The sequence below is a fragment of the Penicillium subrubescens genome, assembly GCF_028828155.1.
Source record: "Penicillium subrubescens strain IBT 31985 chromosome Unknown utg000003l_segment0_segment0, whole genome shotgun sequence".
NCBI lineage: Eukaryota > Fungi > Ascomycota > Eurotiomycetes > Eurotiales > Aspergillaceae > Penicillium > Penicillium subrubescens.
The window spans coordinates 2,901,684-2,928,358 of record NW_026643153.1 but is presented as its reverse complement, the minus strand read 5'-3'; the positions used below and the strand labels follow the sequence as shown (position 1 = coordinate 2,928,358).

The 26,675-nt window shown below is 51.1% G+C and overlaps 10 protein-coding genes across 10 annotated transcripts; 6 read left to right on the top strand and 4 right to left on the bottom strand.

The window, feature by feature from the left end:
• Nucleotides 1–34: 34 nt before the first annotated feature.
• On the top strand, nucleotides 35–632 carry N7473_005099 (TauD/TfdA dioxygenase family protein; the record flags this gene model as incomplete). The annotated part of the gene is made up of 2 exons (XM_057151039.1): nucleotides 35–416; nucleotides 478–632. The coding sequence occupies 2 exons, from the start codon at nucleotides 35–37 to the stop codon at nucleotides 630–632; spliced, it is 537 nt and encodes a 178-aa protein (XP_057011149.1).
• Nucleotides 633–1,331: 699 nt separating this feature from the next.
• N7473_005098 (F-box domain protein) lies at nucleotides 1,332–3,041 on the top strand (the record flags this gene model as incomplete). The annotated part of the gene is made up of 3 exons (XM_057151038.1): nucleotides 1,332–1,583; nucleotides 1,650–2,051; nucleotides 2,118–3,041. The coding sequence occupies 3 exons, from the start codon at nucleotides 1,332–1,334 to the stop codon at nucleotides 3,039–3,041; spliced, it is 1,578 nt and encodes a 525-aa protein (XP_057011148.1).
• An 866-nt stretch (nucleotides 3,042–3,907) lies between these two features.
• N7473_005097 (F-box protein) lies at nucleotides 3,908–5,485 on the top strand (the record flags this gene model as incomplete). Its single annotated transcript, XM_057151037.1, has 3 exons — nucleotides 3,908–4,162; nucleotides 4,227–4,664; nucleotides 4,736–5,485. The coding sequence occupies 3 exons, from the start codon at nucleotides 3,908–3,910 to the stop codon at nucleotides 5,483–5,485; spliced, it is 1,443 nt and encodes a 480-aa protein (XP_057011147.1).
• Nucleotides 5,486–6,003: 518 nt separating this feature from the next.
• Nucleotides 6,004–7,353, top strand: N7473_005096 (uncharacterized protein; the record flags this gene model as incomplete). Its single annotated transcript, XM_057151036.1, has 1 exon — nucleotides 6,004–7,353. One exon carries the CDS (start codon nucleotides 6,004–6,006, stop codon nucleotides 7,351–7,353), a length of 1,350 nt encoding a protein of 449 aa, XP_057011146.1.
• Nucleotides 7,354–7,710: 357 nt separating this feature from the next.
• On the bottom strand, nucleotides 7,711–9,342 carry N7473_005095 (F-box domain protein; the record flags this gene model as incomplete). Its single annotated transcript, XM_057151035.1, has 3 exons — nucleotides 7,711–8,490; nucleotides 8,788–9,009; nucleotides 9,088–9,342. The coding sequence occupies 3 exons, from the start codon at nucleotides 9,340–9,342 to the stop codon at nucleotides 7,711–7,713; spliced, it is 1,257 nt and encodes a 418-aa protein (XP_057011145.1).
• A 1,101-nt stretch (nucleotides 9,343–10,443) lies between these two features.
• N7473_005094 (glycerophosphocholine phosphodiesterase) lies at nucleotides 10,444–15,228 on the bottom strand. The gene is made up of 4 exons (XM_057151034.1): nucleotides 14,356–15,228; nucleotides 11,423–14,251; nucleotides 10,961–11,361; nucleotides 10,444–10,906 (listed from the first exon to the last, which is right to left on the bottom strand). The coding sequence occupies exons 1-4, from the start codon at nucleotides 14,489–14,491 to the stop codon at nucleotides 10,691–10,693; spliced, it is 3,582 nt and encodes a 1,193-aa protein (XP_057011144.1). The 5' UTR covers nucleotides 14,492–15,228; the 3' UTR covers nucleotides 10,444–10,690.
• Nucleotides 15,229–16,510: 1,282 nt separating this feature from the next.
• On the bottom strand, nucleotides 16,511–19,094 carry N7473_005093 (UNC45-central domain-containing protein; the record flags this gene model as incomplete). Its single annotated transcript, XM_057151033.1, has 2 exons — nucleotides 16,511–18,946; nucleotides 19,014–19,094. 2 exons carry the CDS (start codon nucleotides 19,092–19,094, stop codon nucleotides 16,511–16,513), a joined length of 2,517 nt encoding a protein of 838 aa, XP_057011143.1.
• Nucleotides 19,095–20,681: 1,587 nt separating this feature from the next.
• On the top strand, nucleotides 20,682–21,901 carry N7473_005092 (TFIIH/NER complex subunit TFB4; the record flags this gene model as incomplete). Its single annotated transcript, XM_057151032.1, has 2 exons — nucleotides 20,682–20,727; nucleotides 20,787–21,901. The coding sequence occupies 2 exons, from the start codon at nucleotides 20,682–20,684 to the stop codon at nucleotides 21,899–21,901; spliced, it is 1,161 nt and encodes a 386-aa protein (XP_057011142.1).
• Nucleotides 21,902–22,387: 486 nt separating this feature from the next.
• N7473_005091 (threonine aspartase 1) lies at nucleotides 22,388–24,155 on the bottom strand (the record flags this gene model as incomplete). Its single annotated transcript, XM_057151031.1, has 6 exons — nucleotides 22,388–22,436; nucleotides 22,504–22,610; nucleotides 22,666–22,775; nucleotides 22,844–23,725; nucleotides 23,790–23,989; nucleotides 24,049–24,155. The coding sequence occupies 6 exons, from the start codon at nucleotides 24,153–24,155 to the stop codon at nucleotides 22,388–22,390; spliced, it is 1,455 nt and encodes a 484-aa protein (XP_057011141.1).
• An 842-nt stretch (nucleotides 24,156–24,997) lies between these two features.
• Nucleotides 24,998–26,552, top strand: N7473_005090 (actin-related protein 3; the record flags this gene model as incomplete). Its single annotated transcript, XM_057151030.1, has 4 exons — nucleotides 24,998–25,032; nucleotides 25,091–25,113; nucleotides 25,203–25,564; nucleotides 25,653–26,552. 4 exons carry the CDS (start codon nucleotides 24,998–25,000, stop codon nucleotides 26,550–26,552), a joined length of 1,320 nt encoding a protein of 439 aa, XP_057011140.1.
• Between the last annotated feature and the right edge of the window lie 123 nt (nucleotides 26,553–26,675).

Here is a 26,675-nt window from a genome sequence, read left to right as displayed (position 1 = left end):
TTTGCTTCGATCAGATTTATCTCACCAACGGCCCATGATAGACACACTCTGGGCTTCTGGCTATGAAGTATACGACCGCCTGTCAGAGCCTTATCAGAAATTCCTAGAAGGTCTTACTGCGACATATGCCCAGCCTCGCTTCAATGAAGTTGCTAAGAACAACAACTTCACCATTCACCTTGGCCCACGCGGTGCTCCCGAAAATGTCGGAGAGGAGCTACGCGCGGAACACCCTGTAGTCCGCACCAACCCAGTCACGGGTTGGAAGAGCATATTCGCTGTTGGATCGCACGTCCAAAAGGTAAACGGGGTGACTGAAGAGGAGAGTGCTCACTTGCTGAAATGGTTCGTGAATCTGATTGTCGAGAATCACGATCTGCAAGCACGCCTTCGTTGGCAGAATCCGAATGATCTTGGTGAGAATCCCAACAATATAGATTTTCCAGCTTCAAATCAACATACTAATTATGAAAATAGCTATTTGGGATAATCGCTCTGTCTATCATGCGGCAACTTGGGACTACGAAGAGATTGGCTCTCGAACCGGTCACCGTGTAGTTGGACTTGGTGAACGACCGTATTTCGATCCTAAGAGCGTTAGCAGAAGACAGGCACTTGCTGAAAGCGAATAGAGAGAATATGTGGATATTTTAATTGAGGATACTTTGTTAGTTCATAGTGATACTCTTGGCTTGTCATAACACTGCCTAATACCCATTCACCTACCTTCCCACGCAATCTCCAAGGTATACGAGGCATGCTCCATGATGTGAAATTCTTCCTCGGCCCGTTCGTTGCTGTACTATTGCAATTTGAGTCCTATGGCGGAATCTTGCCTTTCACTCCTATGCAAGTGCAAATGATGCCTAAGGCATGGTGAGACCTTGACGGGGAGATCCTTGATTCCTGAGGCCGAGACTGAAAGCTCCAGTAAACTCCTCTATACATTCATGATCAATCGTCTTGTATGATTTTCTGTTCCTGAAATTTGAGGTTTTATACGTACCATTCATGTTATTTGATCCTTGAGAGACTCTTTTTGCTTGGGTTTTATGATCTTCCAACAGTTCTTATGGGGATGTCTCGTGAGATATACAGTGACTGTCGCGTACCTGCCGAAACGGGCGTGACTCCTTGCTCACCTGTTTGTGTTTTCCTCTTTCGTGAATATCCTCGATTTCCCTCTTCAGTTGTGTTCTTGCTCTCGCTGTTTTCCACTTTCCTGTTCTACTTCCCTACATCCACCATTCACCCACCTTGCAGCCTCCCATCATCTGGAATGACCCAAGCCGCTTTGGGCTCTCGTCGCTTCATCTCACAACGTCTGCAAGATGGCCTGGCTTCCCCCAGAGATCCTCATGGTCATCGTCTCTCACATTTACGACCCTTCGACGCTGGTATCGCTACAATCTGTCAATAAAGATTGGTCGGTAGCTGCAGCCTGGCAGCAGGATCGCATGTTCTTGCTCCTGGATATGAACAAGCGCAACCAAGACATCATTGAGAAGAGGCGCAAGGACCTTCGGGCTCGTGATCTGGTACGCGGGATAGTCGTGAACCACCCCGATGGTGACTACTGGCATGTAAGTAACAATCGTCGTACCAACCCCGGATCCACGACCCAGAGATCGGCCGCTAAGAGCTCGCAGGATAATTTGCCGGGTAGTGGTCGAATGACGGTTGATGTAAGATTCAAACACTTCGAACGTCTCTCCTTCTTCTTTAGAGCGAAGGTTGGGCAGTTTCCTAACCTAGATCGTCTGACCCTGCACCTTCGCCCGCCAAGAGTCTACAAACCCATTCCTCAAGTGTTCGTTCAGAAAGAGGCGATCCTCCAAGAGGCAATCGAGGGCTTAATCAAAGCTCTCAAGAAATTGGGCAAGGCCAAAAAAGGTGACAGCTTAAATGAGCTCTCCATTCAATGCCTGCCAACCCAAGTTCGCTTCCCCGGGTCTCCAGATTGGGACATGGAATCCCACAAGAGGGCGATAACAAAGCTTCGGTTGAAGAATTTGAAGATAGGTTTAGTGAGCTCAACTGTTTGGAACTGGGTAAGCAAAAAACGTATCTCCTCCCACCCCGCAAGCTAGGTAGCTGATGAAAAGAAAAATGGTTAGACCCCAGCAGATCAGCCAGTCGGTGATCCACCATGGTTTTGGGTGATGCCTACAATGCGAACTCTACGGAAGCTCTCTATCACTTGCTGGGGATTCTACATCAAGAACATTGCAGGAGCGGGCTGGGGACAATCGATGTTTCTTCCGTCCCTGGAATCCCTTGAGCTGCGTGGCTGTGGGTTCACGGCGGACACCCAGCTGGATTGGATAGTCAGACATGGCAGAACCTTGACCCATTTGAAGTTACATGACTGTGCAATCGTGCATCGTCTTATTATGTGGACTTCACCTCAAGGTGTTGTTAGGGCTGATCAATGCCATGCATCCTTACGCATCGTCAATGATGGACCCAGGGGCAAAGTCCGCTTATACAACACTCGGTGGTCCCAGTACTTTGACAAGATGCAACTACAATTGCCACAACTCAAGCATTTTGAGATTGGCAGCAGCCGGGTCCGTGCCCCCGGTGAAGAAGGGCCTTCGTTCATGTCAGAAGAGCATCATGGGCCAGAGCTCAACAGGCCCTCGCAGTTCCTGTTCGGCCTTTTTCCAGATCGCTATCTGAAAATGGCTGACAAGGCTGGGTGTCCGTGTTGCTCTTGGGTACTTGGAAGTTGCTCTTGGGTACTTGGAAGAGCAGAACAGGAGGGTCCGAAGCGACAGAAACTACTTTTAGACGATTCGGATCGGGAAGCCCTACGTGGGCTGCTGCAGAAGATTGGGCAGTCAGTGCATGAAGACGCCAACTCAGATCATGCTGGATATGTTCGAAAGCTGATGGGACGCGTGAAAGCGGACAATTCCCAGTCGTCGAAGGGTTCATTAAGTTCTGAAGGGACATCCAGTTCTGCCGACTGGGACTCTGATTGGTCTTCCGATTTGAACGCAGACTGCTCTGAGAACTACAATGTTTGGAGTGACTAAAGCTTCCAAAATGTACGATTGTCACTGAAAAGGCAACGTCGATATGGTAATCACGGCATGACCAATCTGCTTTCTGTATGGATATTTTCATTGTCTAGGAATTGGGGCTTTATGTTTTTTTTATCACACTGCTCGAGTTCTAATTGCTAGTTAAGTATCTCCCAGCTTTCAATCAATTATCAACTCTTGAGTGTCTACTAGCTCTTCTTGCATTTCTCTCGGGACCGAGCCTTCTCCTTCTCGGTATCTCTCTATTCAGCATGAGGACATCATTGCCCCTGTAACTTCTTCGACAAGCCAGTCCGTTCAAACTTGTCATAGCAATCAAGGACGATAAACTCTAAGTATGCTACTTATTTCGGACTGGCGGGGACATTGGCTATCCTTTTGCGTTCTATTGTTCAGGTCCATGTTAGGGCCACCTTTGTCATGTTATATGCGCTACATAAACCGGTCTCCAGTATGACTGGATGTGATACCCAGTCATGATATGCAGTCATGAATACTTTTTGATCTGTTTGCCTACAGTGCCCGGAATATGCACTATCGATCCTCTTTGCCGCTCGGTAACTCGGCTCCACGGCGCCTTTGGTAGTCCTAGCTGCTCTATATCGATAAGCCCTTCATGCTCATATCGATAACCCAATTGAACCTATATCGATAAGCTATACCAGGCGGTCTAAAGCTACCTGCCCTTTTTGACAAATTCGAAGCTATTCCCATTACGGCTTTGCTATCCCTATTGCCGCTTTCCTTTTCTCCTTCAAAATATCAGAGCTGTTCCCTTCCTCTTCTTGCGTTTCATCTTCCCCTTCGATCAAATCTTTCGCTTCGTAAACACTACATTCACCATACCAGCCGTCATCATGCCTCCGTTTCTCCCTCCGGAGATTCTGGGGATGATACTATCCTTCATCTTCGATATTGAATCCTTGCTGGCCCTCCGTCTGGTGAACAAAGTCTGGCGCGATGCAGTGGACTACTCTGTCAGAAAGCCACTGTACGTCGATCTGTTGAACAAGAACCTCGTTCGCTTCTACGATGCGACCAAGTTGGAGGAGAACTTCAGAAACCAAGTTCGAACCCTCATCTGGAATCTCCCTGATCGGCCTATTTGGAATGTAAGTGCTCCAAGTCTCATTCAGTACACTATAAAACATAATCCCTGACATAAGGCCCATCCAGTGCTTCAGCATCTCAGACCCATTATCCCAAGACCTGGAGGGCTTGTCTGGATCAAACCGACTACAGCTTCTCATGACCATGGTCGTCAACATGCGCATCTTTGAGGGTAGGGATTTCTTTTTCCCAAATTTGACTCACCTCGCTATCCACTTCCGTCCTCCTCCGATTTTTGATACCACCTGCCTTTGTTCGCCTGCCATGAAGGGCTACCATCTCAAAGACGTTTTTTCGAAACTTATCATGGGGCTTGATGGGTTCCATGGTCTCAGTGAGCTGTCGCTTCTGAACATTCCCATTGAGTTCTCACTGCCTTTCTGGATTAGTCCGGCGAATGTTGATCAGTGGCTACCCGTGGGAAGAATCATGCGTGAATTCGGTTTGAAATCGCTACGAATGAGCTATCTTGCACCAAAGATTTGGCCATACCGGAACGATGATGTAAGTAACAGTTCAAGATCCTCTTGAGAATATATTTCATTGCCAAGCTTACTGACATACGAGGCTTATAGCGTGCTAGAGCACCCTCGGCCAGAGCAAATCACCTCTTGATCTGCACTGTCAAAGACACACTTCGCCATCTATCGCTTTCTAATTGGGGATTTTACATGAAGAATTCTCCAGGGTATCTGGCAGACGAACTTCATCTTCCCCATTTACAAAGTTTGGAGCTTCGCAGCTGTGGATTCACAAGCAGTCAAACCCTTGAATGGATTCTCAGCCATAGTGATACGTTGCGCTCATTGAAATTCGACGACTGTGCCATTATCTACTCGATGGAGCTGGCCCCGGGCAGCAGGGCTGATTACCTTCTGGATGACATCAATCTCGGGGTTGAAGGAGGTCGAGTTTACCAGCTTTACAAGTTATTGTGGGCAGCTTGGTTCCAGAGACTGGCGCGTGGTCTGCCGCATCTTCAGCAGTTCGACTTTGGCAGCAGCCGCGTCCGCGCACCAGGTGAACGGGGCCCAAAGTTCAAATCCGAGACTCTCGTGGGCCCGAGATTCGGCCATACCACCGACTTTCTCTTCGGCCTTTTTCCTGATCGATACCTTGAAATGAAGGATGGCGCCAACGAATACCCCTGGGTCCTTCGGCTGATTTCGAAGCTCCGCAAATTTGAAGACAGGCCCGTTGCCGACGAAGCTGACATTAGTGCCCTTCGCCAGCTCCTCGCGGTTACCGGCCAGGTTGTTCAGGAGAATGATACTTCCAACCACGCGGCCAAGGTGGTCGACCTGATGGGAGTGATTGAACGCTGAGAAGGATCACGCCAATGATCCCGTTCAACACAGAGATGCATCGCGGGATGACAGGAGAGATACAGGTTTGATGGTTCAATATCCAGCACGTCGAAAAATCTATGTGGAATTAGTTACTCATGGTCATGCCAGAAATGTTGTATGCAGCTAATGTTCTTCGGCTATTTTCGAACCAATGAGAAACGTTGTTAATCAACTTCCGCGTGCTCGCTTAGAGTAGATCGTCTCATAAGACCGCCACTTGCTGACGCCATTTCCAGATCTAATTCCTCAAAACAGTAGTGATCATCCTTTATGATTCTGAATTGTGATTGACATGGGCAGTTGTACTCAGGCACAATGCTCTCTAGGCCCGCCATGTGATGCCGCGATCGTCTCGCGCCATTATGACAGGCAAAAGCACCACTTCTAAAATGTAATATTTAAAGGCCCATTGAATCAGCTATGAATAACATGCAAAAGGTTGTTCTTTGTCAACCAGTCAGTTTTCCTTCATTCTTTATTCCCCGTTTCTCGTCATGGTCTTCTTCTCTCGCCATCAACGCCGGGGTCTCCTCGCCCCTGTGATCGCTGTTCTGGCAATGACCGCGAATGCGGCAGTCGACGGCAATCCACTAGCGACCTCTGATCAGCAGACACTCGATGCTCTCGCAATCAAGATCAGCCAGGACAAGAGCTTCCCCGTGTTGACGGCCGAGGCAAAGGCCGCCTACAAGACAGCCCATGGTCTTCCCATTAGCGAGGAAGCCTCGTCCAGTCTGGATGCAGCCATTGAAGAATTGGCCTTCAGCTCCATCCAAAAGGCTGTGAACAGCGACTCATACTTCCCCAAAGTCTACTGGGTCGATGCCGGTCCACGCAATTGGTTTGGCCTGGATGTTCCTGGCGGACGATACTCTTACGACAACCCGGACTGCATCTATCGAACTATTCCTATCGACAGCAGCCTCAGCTATATCATCACCGGTTATCGACACGGAGCCGGCCCGACTGACGTGACATTCTCGCTGATTAGCGATCCGAACTCTCAAAATACCGTGGCGCATCTATCGGGCAGCGACTTGGTGGTTAACAGTGATGGCTCTTATACCATCACTGTGAATAGTACCTCGGCAGACAACCAAGCAAATCATATTCAGTCCACCTCGTCAGCAAAACAGCTTCTGATCCGCAACAATCTGGGAAACTGGGGGACTGAGAAGCCCGACAATCTTACTGTGGACCTTGTCGACGATACCTCGGGTCAATCTGCTATCACCGAAGCGGAGATCATTCTTGCGGCAACTTGGAACTTGCAGGAATCCATCGTGGACTATGGCGTGGGCGCATTGGGAATCAAGACATCCCTCAACAAAGTCAACACCCTCTCAGCCCCTAGTCAATCGAGTACTCTCGGTACATTGACTACACAGGCGAGCTCCTTTGGTCATTTCGATCTAGCCGATGATGAGGCCCTGGTTGCGACCGTCACGCAGGGTGATGCAGATTACTTTGTCTTCCCTCTGACGAACCCATGGATCATCACATCGAATCCGGCCAGTCAAGTCAGTTTGAACAGTAAACAAGCTGTCGCAAATACCAACGGTACTTATACATTCGTGGTTTCTCTGGCGGACCCCGGCGTTTATAACTGGATTAATACGACTGGTCTTCACGAAGGCACATTTATGGTTCGCTGGCAAGGTCTGCCGACTTCTTCTTCGTCGTCTACATCATCTACCAGCTCGCCTGCTGTTGAAGTTCAGGTTGTTTCTCTCTCTGAGCTCGCCTCTGTTCTTCCAAGTGAAACGCGATATGTGACCTCTGCAGAGCGTCAATCGCTTCTGGCTCAGCGTGTTGCTGCATATGCTCAGAGGACGGAGTTCTAGATGGTGATTGGGAGTGCAGAAGTAGTAGAGCTTGTTTCTTGCATATTCTTGCATGAGATAGCCAAAGGCCAGGCAGTCAATGTCTTCGGGGCTCTATGTTAGGAATTTGTAACTAAATCAGGACCTATGGAAAACTCTACGTTATGAGAAGTCTATATTTCTCTAAGTAGAGTGTTGGGTCACCTAGTGAAAGAGAAGATAGTGGGATTTTCAAGAAAAAGCAAATATTTGTACAACATCATCAAGAGACTGGCTATTAACACAACATCCAGTAGATAAATTCCCCAGAGTCCGCCGGTCAACCACAGGCTTGAATCATACTCTATCATTTGTCATGCAATTTCCACCTGGCAGAGCCTAAGCCTGCTCCAGTGGCTTGATATGACCCAGCAAATTCTGAACATACCCGGCATGATCAGAGGTAGCATTCTCCTCCACGCCGAGCTGCTTAGTATGCTTAAGCAGCAAGCGAAGAGCAACCACATCAGCCTTGTCGCATGTGGGTCGTTTCTTGTATGTCCTCGCAACCGGGTCCACGATCCACGGAGCTATGATCAGATTCTGCTTCATTTCCAGATATCCGTCCGGGAAAAGGCCCATCAGGAACTTAGGCTTTTGCTCGAAGCGAGGACCCTTCACTCTCTCCGACTGGAAGAACTCAGCGGGTGGACCTTGTTCTCCGGGTGCATGGATCCGACTACTTCCAAACTGGAAGTCATTCAAGTGCGGCAAGCCAGCGCGGAACTTGTGGAACCACTCCTGCCATTGAGAGTGAAATAACTGCAGTCTCATATTACCCTTGGTCTCAACCCGAGTAGCACGGGATAGGTTGGCGAAATCGTTGTCAAGACCCATCTGCAAGCAGTAGATTATGGCACAGTCGTCGAATTTGCGGGAGCGAAGGGTATTCTTGTGAGCCAGGATCCAGTTCAGCTCGAGGTCGCTGATGAAGGTGCAACCGCCCAGTTCGAGGCTTTCCAAGTTTGGGAGCAAAATTCGGTCTCTGCCCACATAGTTTCCGAATCTGGTCCACTCCACCATGTAGAATCCCCAGCAGGTAAGTGAAAGGTGGCGGAGGGTAAACATGGCTGGCAGGATCCAGAAGTTCGGGGGGACGAAGTCTCGCCACTGGGACTCCTGTGGAAATGTGAGGTTAGCTTTCATCAGAGTTCACCACGTAGAAAACCACTTGGAGATCCCGTCAAAGGATGTAAGGTCACTGCAATAGGAGGTGAGTTTCAATCACTTACATCGGTTGGTGGCCATACACCCGGCCCCACATAGGCAAGCTTCAACGACTTCGCCTTCATCATCTCCAAGATCCACCGGGTATGTTGAGGTGCTGCTGGGTCCCACACTCGCCGACTGTCGGAACCTTGGCCTGAATAGGCAGGCAATGGAGCGAGAGCTCCTCCAGTCCAATCTGAAGCATACACAGAGCCTTAACAGGTCTACCATCATGTGGTAGATTGTCAGACCCTTGAACCAGGTATCGGCCTCGTAAAGGCCCAATGCTTTCGGAGGTGGGCGGAAGTGCACCGCCATGTGGACGAGGTTATTGAGCTCAGGGACCTTGTTCTCAACCAGATCTCTCAATACCGACAGGTTATTGTTGGTTTTGGAGGTCTTTTTGGTGCTGCCAGCGGAAGTTCTCAACTAGATTTATTTTGAAATGAGTTTAAGTGATGATTTCGGTATAAGATGGGACGAAAAGCTCGAAAATGAGACACTTACGACAAAATAGTCACTTTCAGGGACACAGATGACGATTCCCTTTGTGGAATCTTTGGTCTCTTTTGTGATCAGTCTCATCCTGAGATTTTCCTGCGTCTTCGGATCCAGAGAGAGGTAGGCAATGTGTTCGAACTGCTTGGAGGCCGCCGAGTTCCACGCACGATTGGCCAGTCGAAAGGTGAAGAGGGTGCTTGGATCATACACATTTTTGATTATTTTGAAGCATAGCTCCATAGGAAGCCAAACACCACTCATCTTGCCTTGCTGTCGAAAATCAGGGAAGTATGTTGATGAATGGAGAGATCGAAGGTGAGTGGGAAGATCGGATGAAGGATGAATAGAAGGTTGTTGGGAGAAGATGGGACGAGAGAAGGATAGAAGAAGTTGTCAAGAAAAGGGAGATGCCAGGTCCGTTTACCATCAAAGTGTAACGCTATCAACGTGTGGAATTGTCTACCTAAACGTGGAATAATAAAACGATTTCGTGTATACAAATGGGGAATACGATACGTCTAGTATAATCGAAAAACTTCTCATAATCACAGCCTACGACATCATCTCGACATCGCTTATCTGCTAATGATCAATTCTCACCAAGTACTTAGCTCTATATCTAGCCTTTCTCATTAGTAAACCCCTACATGATATAATTAGGCTAAGCACACGGAGTCTAATTAGAGCAGTGTTCATTAGAAACAAATTGAATACCTGCTACAATGGAGCTCCATGAATTCAAACAACGAGAAAGGCTCATGATCATCGTATCAGTCGAAAGGTTAACAAACCTATCAAACGACAGAAAGCAGGCATATCTCATTAGATCGTTTCTCTTTTCTGTACGCTCTACCGCGATGCATGGCTAACGGGCTAAGAACCAGACCTAGTAGGCAGAGAACCCGGAAAATTCTGGAAGTGACAGTTTGCAACTACTTGACTACTTAAGTCCTATCTCATTGCCTCAAAAAACAGGTATATCTCTGATTCCAGGCTTCTTAGTACTCAGTTTATACGCGCTCGCTTGTAGCTTTGCCAGTCTCTTTCCTATTCCTACTGAGAGGGTCGTAGATATAGCCCGTTGACAGCCTCATCATAGTGAGACAGGTTAACACCGAAATTCAATGGCAAGATTCGGCTGATTTCTCTCTGCAATAATTTCAAATCAGACTAATTAGAGAGCGTAGATGTAGGGGCAATTAGGGCTTGTGAATGGGGCGGTCGTTAAGGCGGTCAACTGGCAACTCACTGTTGGATGGGATGACCTGTGACCCCATCGACCTGCCTGTAGTCATACAATTAATCTGCAAACAAACACGGGTCTTCACTTGAAAGAACACTACTGTCTGCATAGCAGAGTATCATCGGAAAAGCACAGGTTGATATTTGCTGTTGAAGCAGGCTACAAGCCCAATGCAACTATAAACATGGAATGCATTAATGTATGTAGCACCGACATATCAAGTCAGTTGAGAAAAAAAGAATATGGATGAGAGAGTCTTAAGTAGGAGAAACAAAAAGAGCGCAAGCCTCCAAATCCCAATCCCAGTCGGGTTCACACGATGACCACCTAACAAAATCAATACAAGAAGTAGGTAATTGCCCACATCTACACGTTGGCACCCGGATCCGGGTTCGGGATGGCGTTGTTAGGCTTCACCTGCTCGAGGACCGGCACGCGGATGGCGGCCTTGTCAGCGACAGGTGCCGGGATCGGTGAAGGACCGGGTGTACGTTCGCCCTTGTTCTGACGCTGGATGAGGCCGTTGGTAATGCCAAGGACGGAGTCAACGATGACCGCGTCGATGCCTTCTGCGACTTGGTACTGTGAGGAGTTAGATAGGTACTGCAGGGGGTCAAAGGCCGGGTAGAAACTTACATCCACGTTTGCGCCCTCGTTGTTGAGCGTACCGTAAGATACGCAGACGAGACCGGATTCCTTGACGATACGCACAAGACGTGGGCACAGAACCAGTGGCTCCGCCTGGGTGACGATGCCAAGCAAATGCCACCGCGACGCAAATCGAATGGCTTCCTGCAGACTGCTTGCGCGGATATCGCCGACGGGAGAGGCGCCAGCGTCAGTCAGGAAGAGAACCGGGATGGAAGGCTGCTTAAAGGAAAGCAGGAGGCAGATATCGGGGTTGAAGCTGGAGAAGAGCACGTCGCGGCCCCGGCCCAGGTCGTAGACCTTTGTGAGGATGGTGTCGACAAACGAGTTCAATTCAACGGCATACGTGTCCATCTCCTCCTCCTCGCTCTCATGGAGCATAGGGTACTCTGGCGATCTTGGTTAGATCGTCGAAATGTAGCTGTTCTTTGGGTAGCTGCGAATACTCACTCAGTTCAATGTTGAAGCCCACAGGCTTGGGGACCTTCTTAAACAATTCCTCCAATGTCGCGAATGGCGCTTGGATGTGCTCGCCGCGAGTGTTGCCCTTGAAACCCTTCTTCTTATAATCGCGGGTGTGCTTGATTCTCTCGGTCAGTTCGGCCGGATCGTACTCGGAGCCACCGACAGACATGGACCGTTGGCGAGGACCGAGGGTTGTCGCGCCGTGAACGTCCACAGTCTGGGGTAGCATATTCTTGTGTCGGCCTTTACCCAGTTCCAAGAACTGGTCGAGCGTGAGAGTATGCACAGGAGCGTCAATACCCGTCTCGCTGACCAGGAAGTCATGGTAAATGACCGGGACATGGTCCTTAGTAAGTTGAACGTCAAACTCCACATAAGAAGCACCCAAGTTTGCCGCGGCGATAAACGACTGAACAGTGTTTTCACCCAGCTGCAGGGACCTACGGCTGGCCATGTTCTTGCCCAGACCACGGTGACCGATAACCATTGTGGAGCTCATGGATCGCCAATAGGTCTGGTTGCCGGTAATCGACATGTTTGGGTGCTTGAAAGGGGTAATAATGAGGAAGTTAAAGGTGACCGAGCCAATCACCTCCAAGGTATTGGCAGCAACAATAGGAATGGTAGAATCACCCTTGAGGTTGATGCGATGAGACCCCACTTCCTGCTTGATGCTAGAGAGAAGCGCAACACCTCGGCCGACAACCTGATCCTTAGATCCGGAGTAGGTAGGCACCAAGTCAAACAGAAGGCGGACCTTGCTCACATCGGTCGTGTGGAACACGATCGGCTCGGTCGAGATATTATCTTGCACCGGCAGATCAATGACTTCAGGCTCGCCGTAAGCACCGCTGGCAGTGACCACCATAGACAGAGCCGTGTCAAGCTGTGTCGCGTGCGCATTCTCCATGGGGATACGATCCAGATTAACCGTTTCCAAGGGCTTTCTCATGTCCATAGTTCCAAGACTGACTAAAACCATGGTCTCATCGGTAAGGTACCGATGTCCAAAGGTCTTGATAGGTTCCGAGTTACGGACATAATTCCCGGATGTAGGCCCAGGGGTATTTGACCGCCGATCAATCAAGGATGACTGGCCCGGCGGCGACGAAGACGATGGGGAAACCCTGTCGATGGGAACAGGAATTGGTTCAGGCTCGGTAGCGGGAGGTCCGGGGCTGACTTCAGCAAGACACCGAGCGATAGCTAGATGGCCACGCAGGGCTGCATGCTCCTTGGCAGTCCAGCCAGAAGAGTCGAAGCGCTCCAGATCAGCACCAGCCTCAATGAGCAGCTTAGCCACGCTCAAAGTGCCGTCAACACAGGCAATAAAAAGGGGAGTCCACGCATAGGTGTTCTCAGCCAGTTCCGTATTCGCCTTTTGATCCTCAGTGCCTTGCAGGAGAATTCGGGCACATTCATCATGACCAAAGCGGGCTGCAACGTGCAGTGCAGTCTCGCCCTGTTCGTCCTGGTAGTTGATATCTACACCAGCATCCACCAACAGCTGAACAATATCCACAAAGTTGGCCTTCGTGGCCAGGGCGAGCACAGCCGAGGACTTAGAAACCTGTTTTCGGACTCGGTCACCAGGGCTGTGGGTTTCCTTCCAATTCTCAGCGTCCAGAAGGCAACGCGTAGTTTTTGGGTGTCCGCCGACCACACTCAAATGCAGCGGAGCCCAGCCATCATTGTCTTGCCATATGGCGCCGTCGATGCCCTCGCTCACATCAAACATTTCCCATGCCTTGAGATGCTCAATGATCACTTCACAGACATCCTTGAACCCATACTGAGCAGCATAGTGCAATGGCGTGCGGCCAGAGAGATCCTTGGCCATCAACGCTTCACGCTGATTGGGACGCAGTCCATCTAGCAAGTGTTGCAAGAGGGACACCGCCGGATCATCACGGCCGAGCTGCTGAGGTAGATTTGCCTCCTTGATCACAGACCGCGGAGGTTGCAAAGTTGGAGGTGCCGCCGGAGTGATATAGCGGGTTGTCTCTGGAGGGAAATCTAGGACTAGAGACGCCGCAGACTCGGAGTCGCTGGTCGATTGTACCCGGCCAATTGAGATGACCAGGCGGTGCAAGCAATTGCGGCGGTTGATGTCATCGTCCTCTTCAAGGTTGTCGACCTTCGGCAAAAGCGAAGTCAGACACAGCCGAGCACGGTGGAGGATAGCTCGTTGGATAAGGGTCTTGAGGATTTTAGGGAAGAGCCCTTCACCTGCCTCATCCGCGGCAGCCTTCAATGTTTCGAGGAGTTCCAGCAAAACGTGAATGTCATCCTTGCGCAAAGCATCATCCACTGCCGTAACAACACTCGTGGGCAGGTTTAGGTAGGGCCGAGCACGTCCGCGTTTGAGCGGCAGAGAAGAGTGGGTCGAGCTGGCGTCGTCTGCCAGTTTCTCTTCCACCTTGGACTGTTCCGTGATCACCGCCATCCATGAATTGATGCGCTCCTGAGCCTTGACCGCCCGCGCATTGGAGGCAAACGGAGCCGGGTCCACCTTCGTCTCCAAGTAGCGCTTCTGGGCCTGTGCCCCGACCTTTTTATCCAATTTCTTGGTGATCTTGACGAAGCCACGGCGATTGACCTCTCCGTACCATTGTAAGCGTCGCAGGTGATAGCGCAGGTCTAGGAGAGCCTCGCGGAGATCATGACGGTCCTCGGGTTCCAACGGATGGTGACCCTCCATCGAATAGCCATATCGATCCTCCAACAGCTTCAAACGGCGGGCATATTCGGCATATTTCTTGTTGTAGAAGTAATCGACATCCTCGACATTTCGGTCAAGGGAATAGAAGAAACCTATTACACGGAAAAACCGAAACCGCGGGATCCTGGTTAGAAAGGTGCTCGTGGGAGTAATTTCCGCCGGGGATGGTTCACGGCGATAAGAGTATGGCGCTTACCAGCCAGATCAGCTTCTTGGCCTGCCTTAACTTTCTCGGCCGCAGACTTAATCAGTTTCTTCAACGCCTTATACTTGATGTACGAAGCGCTCCATTCGGGCACGGTGAATTGGGGCAAATTGCGGCCAAACTTCATCTTGGCGACGCCGGACTGATCGTGTCCCAGCGAATTGCTTCTTCCAAGTCTTCAAAATCTGATGGAATCGTATTTCGTGGTCTCAATTCCACCGCCCGGAGATTATTTTGCCACCGAGGCACAAAATGTCCCCACACCGACGTCGATGGGATGTATTTCCTTTTTGTCGACTTTTATTTTCAACCTGAGAGTCGCAGGGAGGGATCAGGTGAGTGGACGCACACAGGCGAAGACGGATGAGAGCGCCATGACGAAGAGAGAGAAGGGGGAATTGGTGAGTGGTGAGAAAGAGGGTAGAAAGGGAATCAAAGAGGTGTAGATATGGGAAGCTCAAAGACCGACTGTACCTGGTTCAAGTGGGGGCTAGTCAGTGGAGCGGTGAGGAACAAAGGAGCCAAAGGGCTGAGTCGAGGGCTCCGTAGTGAAAATTCTGAAATGCCAGAGGGAGCAACGCTGAGGACCACGAGGGGGGATCGAAGAGGCAGAGGAGGCAAGTCGAGCGGAGAGTAAAAAAGTGGTTCCGATGTTCGAGGGAGATTAAAAGGTGTGCAATCAGTAAGGGACGTAGACAAGAGGCACGAGGTCGAACGGGCGGGAGGTGTGCGTGCTGCAGCGGCGTTGATTTGTCGAGCTCCATGGTTCCAAGCTGCTTTTTATACACTGGACATGCATACCTGACTGTAAGGTATCTTCTCCTTAGGTAGATGATTATTCCGTACTTCGTAGAGTAATGATCATATCCACATACTATCGTACTATTATTGGAAGTAACAGATTCTTTTTCCTATTTCTTCTTTTCCATATACTTCCGTGTCTCCCTCCCATACCTCACGGGGATCCGCAGTGGCTTCCCGATGGCCCCGTGACCAGCCGATCATCGCCCACACTGTACGGAGAAGCGCTCCGTACCATGTAATTTGTACATGGTCAAGCACATAGTTCCCTTGATAGTCAGTTAGAGTCGCTAGACAAATCAACCACTGCCAAGATGACGGAGGATCCCTGGATATCCGTTCAAAAATGAGTCAAAATATGCACTCGACCGAGGGTAAAGCCAAAGGCTCGAAACCCTATCAACCCTCTCATGTGACCCCCTCAAAGGAATCGGGGGGTGGTGCGCCACACGCTCTCACTCGAGCGGGCTATAGAGTATAGTTCACATTCCCAGCCCAACCCCCGGAGCTCGCAGCTGCAACGGGAGCGTTGGGACCAATAGCGCACGCCTATTTCAACCCTCTGGCGCAAGGTCTTCTATCCGTGATTCGGTTGGGAAGTATGGTAAGAGCAAACGGATGATAGAGTAGGAAAAGAAAAGATGGAGGGGTGGAAGGAAGAGCCGACTTAAAGGGGGCAAAGACACCCATTCCTGCCCAATGGACGGACCATTGCTGTATACTTCAGCCCAAGAACTCCAGACTCGTATATACTACTACACATACTCTCACCAGTAACTAACTACTGTACATTAACCCCCCTGCATACGCACCCCCGCCACATACAATGATGCAATAGGAAGATTCTGCACGTCAGCAGATCTAGCACAGTAAAGATAATCAATCTACTTCGGATCTTTAAACATAGTTCCCACTTTATAGTTCGTAAAACCAGAATGTATTCTAGCGACCCTCTATAGCTGCCGTGATAGATAAAGACAAGTGTGTGCCGTCCTGAAACACAATTAACGCCCCCTAATCCAGGAAAACCCCGGAAGCGAAAGAAGAAATCATAAATAAGAAAGAGAAACGGTAAGAGTATAAGAAAACAAACGAAGAGGAGAAAAACCGATCGCTAAACTCGGTAATGGTGCTCGTGATCAGAACAGCGGGTATCGAACCCCTCAAAAAGCAGAAGCGAAAAAAAGCAAAGAAACGACTAACTCCACTAGGCTTTCCCTTAGCCCGAGATCCTGGTTCCGAATTCCCCGGTATGCGAATAGTCAATGTAAAAATGCTGGCCCTTTCAACGCTCTGCCAGAGAGCCCCGGTGAGAAAGAAGGTACAGTCATGGAAGAGCAACTCGTCACGACTGTGGTTGCACAAGCGGCTTCAATGCCTCCACGCCGGTCTGTAACACCGCCGAGTTGGACGTTTTCTTGAGGCACGTGGTTAAGACATCGATGCCCCCGGCAGTTTGAACGGCAGCTCTCGCACGAGCTCCCATGTCACCAGACGCCGTGGTGAGGTTGTACACACAGACAACACCCCGGTGAACCAGATCATCGTCATCTTCCTGGCACAGGCCCAGCAACAACTCCACCCCGTGCGGTCGCTCCAACACTGCCGCCACTGCCGCATCATACTCGGTCAGCATGGCAATCGCGCCACCCGCTGCTCGCCGAGTGGCCGAGTCGTCCGCGTCGGTGAGCGCAAGTATAATGTGAAGTCGCTGCGAGGCCCGCTTGGTGGCATCAGCGAATTTGATGATGCCGGATTCACAGGTCATCAGGTTACAGACCAGCTCGCAGGCAGCCCGCTGCACACGAGAGTTACTGGACAAGAGGAGTTCTTCGATGACCGACCAACCTTCTCGCACAATCAATTCAGCGGGGGAGTCATCACGGGGATAGGAGGCAAGGTTGGTGAGGGCAAGCAAGCTTTCAAATATAGGCAGGAGGTCGCGGGGTTGGTCCACAGAGATTGTAGCACCCTCGGGTGACGCTAGGAGAGAAAGCAAAGGGCGTACGGGAGAGGTCGCCTGAGGGAATCCAGTCGACGGAAAGACATGTGAAGGGTCGACGGAAATCAGAATTCGAGCCAGCGCATGCGACGCATTGTGAGTTGTCTCGGAGTGAACAGCAGATTGGCCTTGCTTGGGAATGGAAAGACCCAGTAGAAGTTTGATGGCACCTTGTTGAGCCAGAGTGCCTCGTGATTTCGGCCGCCGTGCCAGGGCCAACAGTATCTTAGCGGTGAGGTCGTTGGTTGAAGGCAAAGCAACTCGGCCACCTTCCACCAAGAGAGCCATGGCACCCGCATCAATAACAATACCACAGCGTTCCAGGACTGCATCGTCTTCGTCCCGGGGGTCGGTGGGAGCCTGCGCCTTGCCGGTAGAAGCGTCCGCGTAATTCTTCAGCTGCGACATCTTCTTTTGTTCGTCGGAAAGTCTTGGAAGGAATTTGATGAGGTTCAGGATGATCATCAAGCCGCCGTAGAGCACGGAGGAGTCGGTTGCATGTTGCTTCAAAACGCTAATCAAACCGCGCATAAACGTAGGGTCCTTCGCAAGCTGCTCCTTGACAGAAGGCTGCACGGATGAGTAGGCCAAGCCCTCAATCGCATGGGCAATATTTTCAACCTTGGGTTCAGACATTAGTCCCTTGAAACGTTGCACCAAATCAGTGACTCCCGTGTGTTCCTCCTGGAGCTCACCGTTTTTGGCAGAGGACTGGGTGGCTTCGGAAGTACGAATCTTCGCCAAAACCACCGCTGCCAGCTCTGAGCCTTCATCACTGCCGTTCGTCAGGGTATGTGAAAGCCATTCGGAGAAGTTTTTGGTAACCGCTTCCCGGCAGGGGCGGTTAATGCATGCTGCATTAAGCAGCTCTAGTATAGAGACTTCCACCTTCTTGCGCGGCGCGTCTCGGGTCGCCAACGGCTTCAATGCTTGCATGAAATCGTCGGACAAGAAGACACCAGCCGCTGCAGTGGGAACGACTGGGAAGACAGCAGCCACCGCAGAGAACGCAATGATCAGGTCGTTCAAACGGCCCTTGCCAATCATCGCGGTAACCAAAGCCGAGAATTGCCTCTCGCCAGTTTCTTTCGCCACCTCTAGGTATTTTGCGGTCGCCAAAGTAGCTTGGCTACGCAACTCAAGCGGGAGTCGATTGTCGAGCGATGTCAAAATGACCTCGAATCCTTCGTCATCGACCAAATGTTGCAGGCGGTCGGCGTCCACCGCAAGAAGTCGAGTAATACCCTTCAAAGAGCGGCCATCCAAATCATGGCCAGATTCCATCAATTTAGCCAAGAAAAGCTGGAAGAGCTCACTCTCGCAGTGTGAACGCATATCCTCAGACGGCCAGACATTGGGGTCCAAAACCACCGTGTCTAGGCAGACCGCTGCACCATCGCCACGGTCGTAGATCTCGTCAAAGAAAGTAGTCACGGACACCTGGAGCTGATTGGAAAAGTACTGGCGCACGCTGACGTTTTGACGGACGAGCCCCGAGATAATTTCATCCTGGAGCTCTGAGAGGGTATGCGCCCGCTGGTCCAACAGTAATTTCAACGACTCCAATGCAACATTCTCTGGAGGCTTCAAACTATCTGTGCGGAGATATGCGGCGGCTTCCTTTCCGGCAGTCTCGTCCTTGCGGGCTGTGAAACGGCGGCAGAGGTCAAGGAGCGGGTGGCCACTTTCTTCTTCTTGCTGGATTTTGAGAAAGGCGGCTTTCACATTGGGATTGTCCTTCGTAATAGAGAGCGCTTCTCTAAGATTGCGAGATGCAGCCTAGAATAGATTCATACCCATTAGATGCTTTCGAAACCCGCATGTTGTCGACAAGAGTAATACATACCTCGCGGTGGCCAGCGTCAAACAGCTCGACAGCCTCCCGTGCCAGGTGAACAGCGCGCTCTTCGCCCGTTGCTTGGACCATTGCAGGGATGCTGGAGAGCAGCACGCTGCAGGGCAAGTGTAATATTCCGAGTGTTCGATGGGATATATTCGAGCGAACGCGTAGAGGGGGGAGAATTGACAGCTGGCGACGGCAGCTTTTTTTTCTTTTTCGGAGTGGAGGGGGTGGACGGCGGGTAGGCGGAGGAGGCGGAGGGAAGGAGATAAGTGGGAGACCGCGGATTTATCAGATCCACGGCGCAACAACTACCGTCCAAAAACAGGTGAGAGTGTTAAGAGCCACGTCAACTGGATGAGGAGAAAGAAAGAGGGAAAAGCAATACAGAGGATTCGTGGAGGCTCTCTCGGCGATCAATGAATTATTTACTCTTGGCCTGCTTGGCTGAGCAGTGCAGATTGCAGAACAGTATACAAGATGGGGGTTGTAGACGGACTATACGGTATTCCCAAAACCATTAGATTACCGGCGTACAGTTCCCCCCACTACTGTCCGCGGGGCAAGCATACTAAACCGATTAAACATGGGCTATCCATGTCTGTCCATGTCTGTGCAGCTGTATCAGTGTATTTATGACCCTGTAACGCCATTTCGGCCACGAATGCTCATTATCAATCCTCCCTGATAAGACCAACCACAGCGACGAATACCATCACGTTGCTGATAACCCTGAAATCTGACTCCTGCAGAGACTCGGTTTTGGCACGGTCAATCCTACTGCTCCCCTTGTCTCTTCTAGTACGATCCTTTTGTCCTGTATCAAAGTTACCGGACTATCAATAGCTCAACGGACGTGCCAAAAAAAGGGGGGTATTCTACATCCCAACAGGATGAACTAAACGCGGTACAAACCCCGAGGCCCGATCATGTGGGACATATCTCTGCATTGATTCAAATCGTGATTCGAGGAAGCTTGTAGCGAAGCGCTGTTCTTGAATGATTAAATCCAGTCTCCTGCATACTGAGTATACGCTATCATAGCCACGGTGGGTTCCCGAGATCATCGTCGCCCACTCCGGAAGATCCTAAAGGCTCGGAAAATGGAGTAAAGTGGAGGGAGAGCTGATGAGACATGTGTGACACATCAGCGGCGCCTACCTAGGGTGTCCGGATGTCATCATCGGCGTTGGTGAAAGATAAGGTTGTCAGCTTAGATCCATGCACTAACTTAGGTAGTTGAGATATATACTCCGACAGCTTTCGGCCACCTACCCGAGAGAAATAAGGTACAACCCCCGAGGACATTTATTGTATAGTCTAGTATCTAGTCATAACAAGACTCATTATTCAATCCAGCTTATCAAATCTTTGAATAAACTATTTTAGTCCCGGTGAGACTACATGAAAAACAAAGCAATCAAGAATCCGATGTCCGATACCCCGGTTTCTAGCCTGCGATCGGCCTTATCACCCCGTGACGAGTCTTATCGCGGAGCTGGATCTTTGTCGCCGAGCTGCTTCACTCCCAATAGTCCACTATCCAAGATCCCCGGGGAGGGTTCATCAAGCTGCAGATACACTCATTCTTTACTCTCTTGGACTCTCATTGAATCCTCCAAGGGCTTGCCTACCTCATCATGAACCTCCACCCTCATTGACCCTCCTAGCACCATGAATTCCGTCGATGCCTCCGAGCATTACGAGCTCGGCGCGACAGGTCTGTACCCTGCCCTTTGCTAGGCTTTCGTCCAAACTCATCTCTAACGAAGCTTTCAGACCTCGCTCCCTCTCTTCTCACTGTCGTCCTTGATACAAACCCACACGCCTGGGCAGCGCTTGAAGGTTCCCTGCCACTTTCAAAAGCCGTTGCGAACATTCTCGTTTTCATCAACGCCCACCTCGCCTGTAACTACGCCAACGAAGTCGCAGTAGTTGCTTCCCACACTACAAAAGCAATATGGCTATATCCTGTCCATAACGATGCCATCTCACAAGAATCCGCGGATCCAGACGGAGACGTCTCAATGAATGGAGATAGCGTAGCAGCACCACAGACAAACAAATACCGACCATTCCGCTTGGTAGAGGAGCAAGTCACGAGGAAACTGAAAGAGCTCATGGACTCGACAAGCAGCGATGACCTCCGCGGCAACACTTCAACCATGCTCGCCGGTGCTCTGACATTAGCACTGAGCAACATCAACCGGCGAACCATCGCCTGGGCCGAGGAACACGGCGGCGCAGACTTAGAAGATGCCGCCGGTGATGGCGGCAGCGGAGGCGCAAGCGCAGGAGCAGGAGCAGCAGGGACCGGACCCGGCCGATACTCCGCCTCGAACGACGACGAACGCCTCCAAAGTCGAATCCTGATCGTCTCGGTGAGCGGATCCAGCGACTCGGCGCACCAATACATCCCCGTCATGAACAGTATATTCGCCTGCCAGCGATTACACATCCCCATCGATGTGTGTAAGCTCAGCGGTGATGCGGTCTTCCTGCAACAGGCCTGCGACGCCACTAAGGGCGTGTATATGGCTCTCTCCGAGCCGCGCGGTCTGCTGCAGTATCTGATGATGGCGTTTTTGCCAGATCAGCGCTCGCGAAGACACCTAGTTCTTCCGACACGGGTAGATGTGGATTTCCGCGCGGCTTGCTTCTGTCACCGGCGTGTGGTGGATATCGGTTACGTCTGCTCCATCTGCCTCAGTATCTTCTGCGAGCCACCACCCGGAAATGACTGTTTGACCTGCGGCACTCCCCTTGACGTGGGTGATTTTGGGTCCAAACCGGCTCTCATCCCGAGAAAGAAGAAAAAGAAGAAGCGGGCTAATGGGACTTCGACGGTTGGGACACCCATGTCCACGGGGACGCCGACTCCTGGACCTGGATAATGGAATTTGGATCTACCTAGAATCTAAAGAAGAAAATAATTTATGTAGCTGCCCCTTCTCGCTGGACTCGAGAAGTCAAATATACACTACAATATGATCGAAAGAAAACATAGTACTGGGCATATGATTGTGAATTTTCTAGGTTATCTAGGAAATCAAAGCAAATCGAAGTAATGCCCCAATGAAGTATGCGCAAGGCCCATAAACTTGATACAAAAACACACTAGCCGGCCGGGGTATTCACTGCTTGGGAAAGGGAAACAAAGCGAAAGCAACCAAGATATGTGCAGGGCAAACAAAGACGATGCCACCAAGACAAAAGGATCAACCTTGGTCACTATGCAGAGAAAAACGCCGGAAATGCCGAGGGGCCAAAATCAAAGAAAACACGTTGGATGCAGCGGGTTCATGCACCAGAGTCCTTTGCAATGGCGATCCATCAGGTGTGCCAGCAAGGCTGACCATTCAAGCACCCAAGGACTTTGTTCACTTCCGCTTTCTCTTCTTGTCCTTATCGTTGGGGTTGTCCGTGGGTCTGATTAAAACAAGGAGATAACATCAGTAGCCACAACGAAAAGGAAAGTGGAACTGATGCAACCTACTCGCGAGGGGTGTACTTGACTCCTCCCTGAGCAACGGCGCCACGGCGAGCGCTGCGAGACATGAGGCAAGACGGCGCAGAGTCGTAACTGGACATGGATCCGACAGCCTGAGATGGCAGGTTAGCTGGTAATTCAAGGGAGGGGACTCTTATCGCAACTCACAAAGGACTCGGTGTTATGAGCAAAGTGGAAAACAATGCCGTCTTCATTCTTCTTGACACACAAGATTCCAACCGAGCCTGGAAACTCGCTGTGTACGACAGCGGGATGACCTGGGAGTGTCTCAATCAACATCAATCGAGATATAAAGATATGGATAAACGAGGAAGGGGTTACTTACGTGCGAATTCATTCTTGACCATTGCGCTGATGGCCTCCTCTTCGCTCACATTTTCAAAGCAACCGGCTTGACCCATTCGCTGGCTGTAGCAGACGCGGGCGCAGCAGGTACTGGCAGCGAATGTGGTGGCAATGTGCTCGCCAGTCCCGGAAGTGACAGCAGCCACGGTAGTTTCTTCAGGATCGGTTGGATCGACTGGCATGACATGAGTGCCGATACCGATCAACGCCGCGGGTCCCACTCGGCCTCGATGCTTCATACCGATACCCCCGGACGAGGATCCTGCAGCGATGTTGCCGAACATGTCAACTGCAATGACGCCAACAGTGTCAGAGATCGAGTCTTTCTTCGCGCCAGACCCATCAGAGGTTCCAGCAGGCGCCGATTGATCCTGGCCAGTAGAAGCAGCCTCACTGGATGCGGGAGCCTCCGACGACGCGCTGTCGGACTGGGGAATCGAACGAGGACCATCCAAAGATTTTCCATTCCTCAGCAGGGAAGGATTGCTAAGACCGGTAAGGCCGCTGCCGAGTCTGGGAACAGCACGCACTTCCTCTGTAACCGAGGTATCAATTTCCATTTGAGTGATGCGAGTCGGCACGGAGGTTCCCGGACGACGCATCCAATCCCTGTACGGAGTCTTTGCAGCTTCCTCGGGGTTCTCAGCCTCCCACTCAGCAATTTCTTTGCACCAAGACACGTAACGGGCTCTTGCACCAGGCGCAATCAGATCATCGTCCGGAACAAGATCGATCCCGTTAATCCAGGCAAAGTCAGCAGCTCCGTCACCGGCAAGGAAGTTCGGCGGGACACGGGACAATCCAGGGGCCTTGTAAGCCTGATCATAGATCTTGCGAGCAAGCATGATCGGATTCTTGACAGCTATACCATCGCGTCAGTCACAGGCGAGGCCAAGAAGAAGTTATGGAGGGTAAGAATCACTTACAGGGAACGGCGCCACAAGCACCACTGCGACCAAAATGGTCGACAATCGATGCATCACTTTCAACCCTACCCTGAGCATTCAGGTTGCTGCCGTAGCCCGCGTTGGTGATCACCGAGTCTTCCAGCATCATGACGGCCATTTCCACGGCGTCAACGGCGGTACCACCATTGCGCAAGACATTTATTCCAGCCTGAGCCGCACTGTGTACCAAATTAGTGAAGTTTCGAGTCTGTCAGAGAAAAGATCATGATATACATACAGCCGGCAAGCCTCGAGATGCTTAGTCTCGTTCTCGCGGGAGTGGTAGCCGGCCCCAGCATGCACAAAAATGGCATAGAGGCCTTGCTTCAGGTTCTCATTAACCATTTTGACGATCTGACGAGCGATTGAGCCCTCAGATTGTATTAGTTGTCAGGTTAGGGAAGACTGTTGTCGCCAGGTGAGGTCAATCGCCTGTCCGAGCCAGTTAGGTGATGCCGAGCTGGGGAGCGAGAGAACCAAGACTCAACACTTACTGTAACGAAAAACAAGCGATTGAGCTAGACTGAGCAGTGATGTGAGTGTGTATGACCCTACAATACTGGAATACCAGTACTGAAGGGGCACAGGACTCTTGGTAGAGGGGGACGAAGCGAGAGAAGAGATCCGACGAAACGGAGTTGCGTTTGCGATGGAAAGTAAGAATGCGAGAGGAAGGATAAAGAGCGTGTCATGGGAGACTCCCCATAAAAATAAGGAGGGTTTGCGATGATCAGGTTTGATCAGACGTGTAGGTAAGTATGGCAAATAAAACATATCCCACTTTCATTCGCCGGAAGGTTCCCTCATTAGAATCACTGGGATGCTGCCAAGTGCGCCTTCTATTTTCGTCGCATCAACGCTGGAGTGAACGCCGCGGCGATTGAGTGTTTGTACTCTATCAGACCCACGATGACCGGAGTGTTTCCCCCCTTATGGCGTCATCTAATTGAGCATCACTTCTAAATAGATTGTATAATGTATGTAGTTCCTCTCTACTACTATCCAACTTGATATAATTTTGGCTGGCACATGATCTGGGACGTGACTGGTGCTTACATAACTCTCCTCCCCGCCTTGTCTGCCTGAGCTCCGCCACGGTTGACCTCATTCCCCCCCCCCCCCTTCCAAAAGGCACCGGGCATACGCACTCTTTGTGACCGGATTGGCATTGCGACCCAGTATTCGCCATGGCGTCCCAAACTCCTGCCGTTGTCATGGACAAGTAAGTTGCGCCAATATACCAGAATTGACTCTGATGCTGACCGCACACCCTCCTCTAGCGGTACCGGTTACTCCAAGCTTGGTAGGTGCCTCACGCGGGAGCCTGTTATCATGATATTCGGACCGGACCTTGCAGCAGTAGACTGACATTTCCCCTGTCTGCAACTATAGGATTTGCCGGTAACGATTCACCCTCCTTCGTCTTCCCGACTGCAATTGCGACCAAGGCTGGTGCTGGGAGCGCTGGGAGCTCCGCCGGTTCGCGGCCTGCTGTTGCGAACAAGCCATCCTTCCTGGGTGGTAGCGGTGGTGGCAGCTCCCACTTGTCTGCAAAGCGCGGCACAGAGGATCTTGACTTCTTTATTGGTGACGAGGCCCTAGCAGCGGGCAACGGCCCGGGCTATGGTGTCAACTACCCGATCCGCCATGGTCAGATTGAGAACTGGGACCACATGGAGCGATTCTGGTCAAACTCGATTTTCAAATACCTCCGTGTTGAGCCTGAAGATCACTACTTCCTCCTGACTGAACCGGTAAGACGAATTGTTTATTGCAGCTTCCCCGCACACGAGACACATTGTACACACGAATCCAGAGCCGCTGACATGAAATGAAATATAGCCACTCAATCCCCCCGAGAACCGCGAAAATACCGCTGAGATCATGTTCGAGTCCTTCAACTGTGCTGGTCTTTACATTGCCGTGCAAGCTGTCCTTGCTCTCGCCGCATCATGGACGTCCTCAAAGGTCACTGACCGATCGCTTACTGGTACTGTCATCGATTCCGGCGACGGTGTCACCCACGTTATTCCCGTGGCCGAGGGCTACGTCATTGGATCTTCTATCAAGAGTATTCCCATTGCCGGCCGAGACATCACATATTTCGTGCAAAGCTTGTTGCGTGACCGCGGCGAGCCCGACAGCAGCTTGAAGACCGCCGAGAAGGTCAAGGAGGAGTACTGCTACGTCAGCCCGGATATTGTCAAAGAATTCGCGCGCTACGACCGCGAGCCCGATCGCTTCCTGAAGCACACTGTTACCTCGCCCAATGGCCGCAGCGTTTCTATCGACGTTGGCTACGAGCGTTTCCTGGCCCCCGAGATCTTCTTCAATCCCGAAATCTACTCGTCCGACTTCCTGACCCCGCTCCCCAACGTCGTCGATGGTGTTATCCAGTCCTCCCCCATTGATGTGCGACGAGGCCTCTACAAGAATATTGTGTTGTCCGGTGGTTCCACCCTGTACAAGGACTTCGGCCGTCGTCTACAGCGTGATATTCGTCACCTGGTGGATGCTCGTATTCGTGCCTCCGAGGCTCGCAGCGGCGGTGCTCGCAGCGGTGGTTTGGATGTCGCGGTCGTCACACACAAGCGCCAGCGGCACGGCCCCTGGTTCGGAGGCAGCCTGCTGGGTCAGACGCCTGAGTTCCGGAGCTACTGCCACACCAAGGCCGAGTACGACGAGATCGGTCCCAGCATCGTGCGGAGATTCGCTCTGCTGGGTGGACCCGGAAGCTCCTAGGGTGGGTATCACAAACTTATTTCTTATCGTGTCCTTTGTCAGCCGGTGTAGCTGGATACTCTTGTTCATAGTCCGTTAGTTTCTCATTTTCTTTTCCTTGACCTGCTTTCCTTGGTGCTTCTC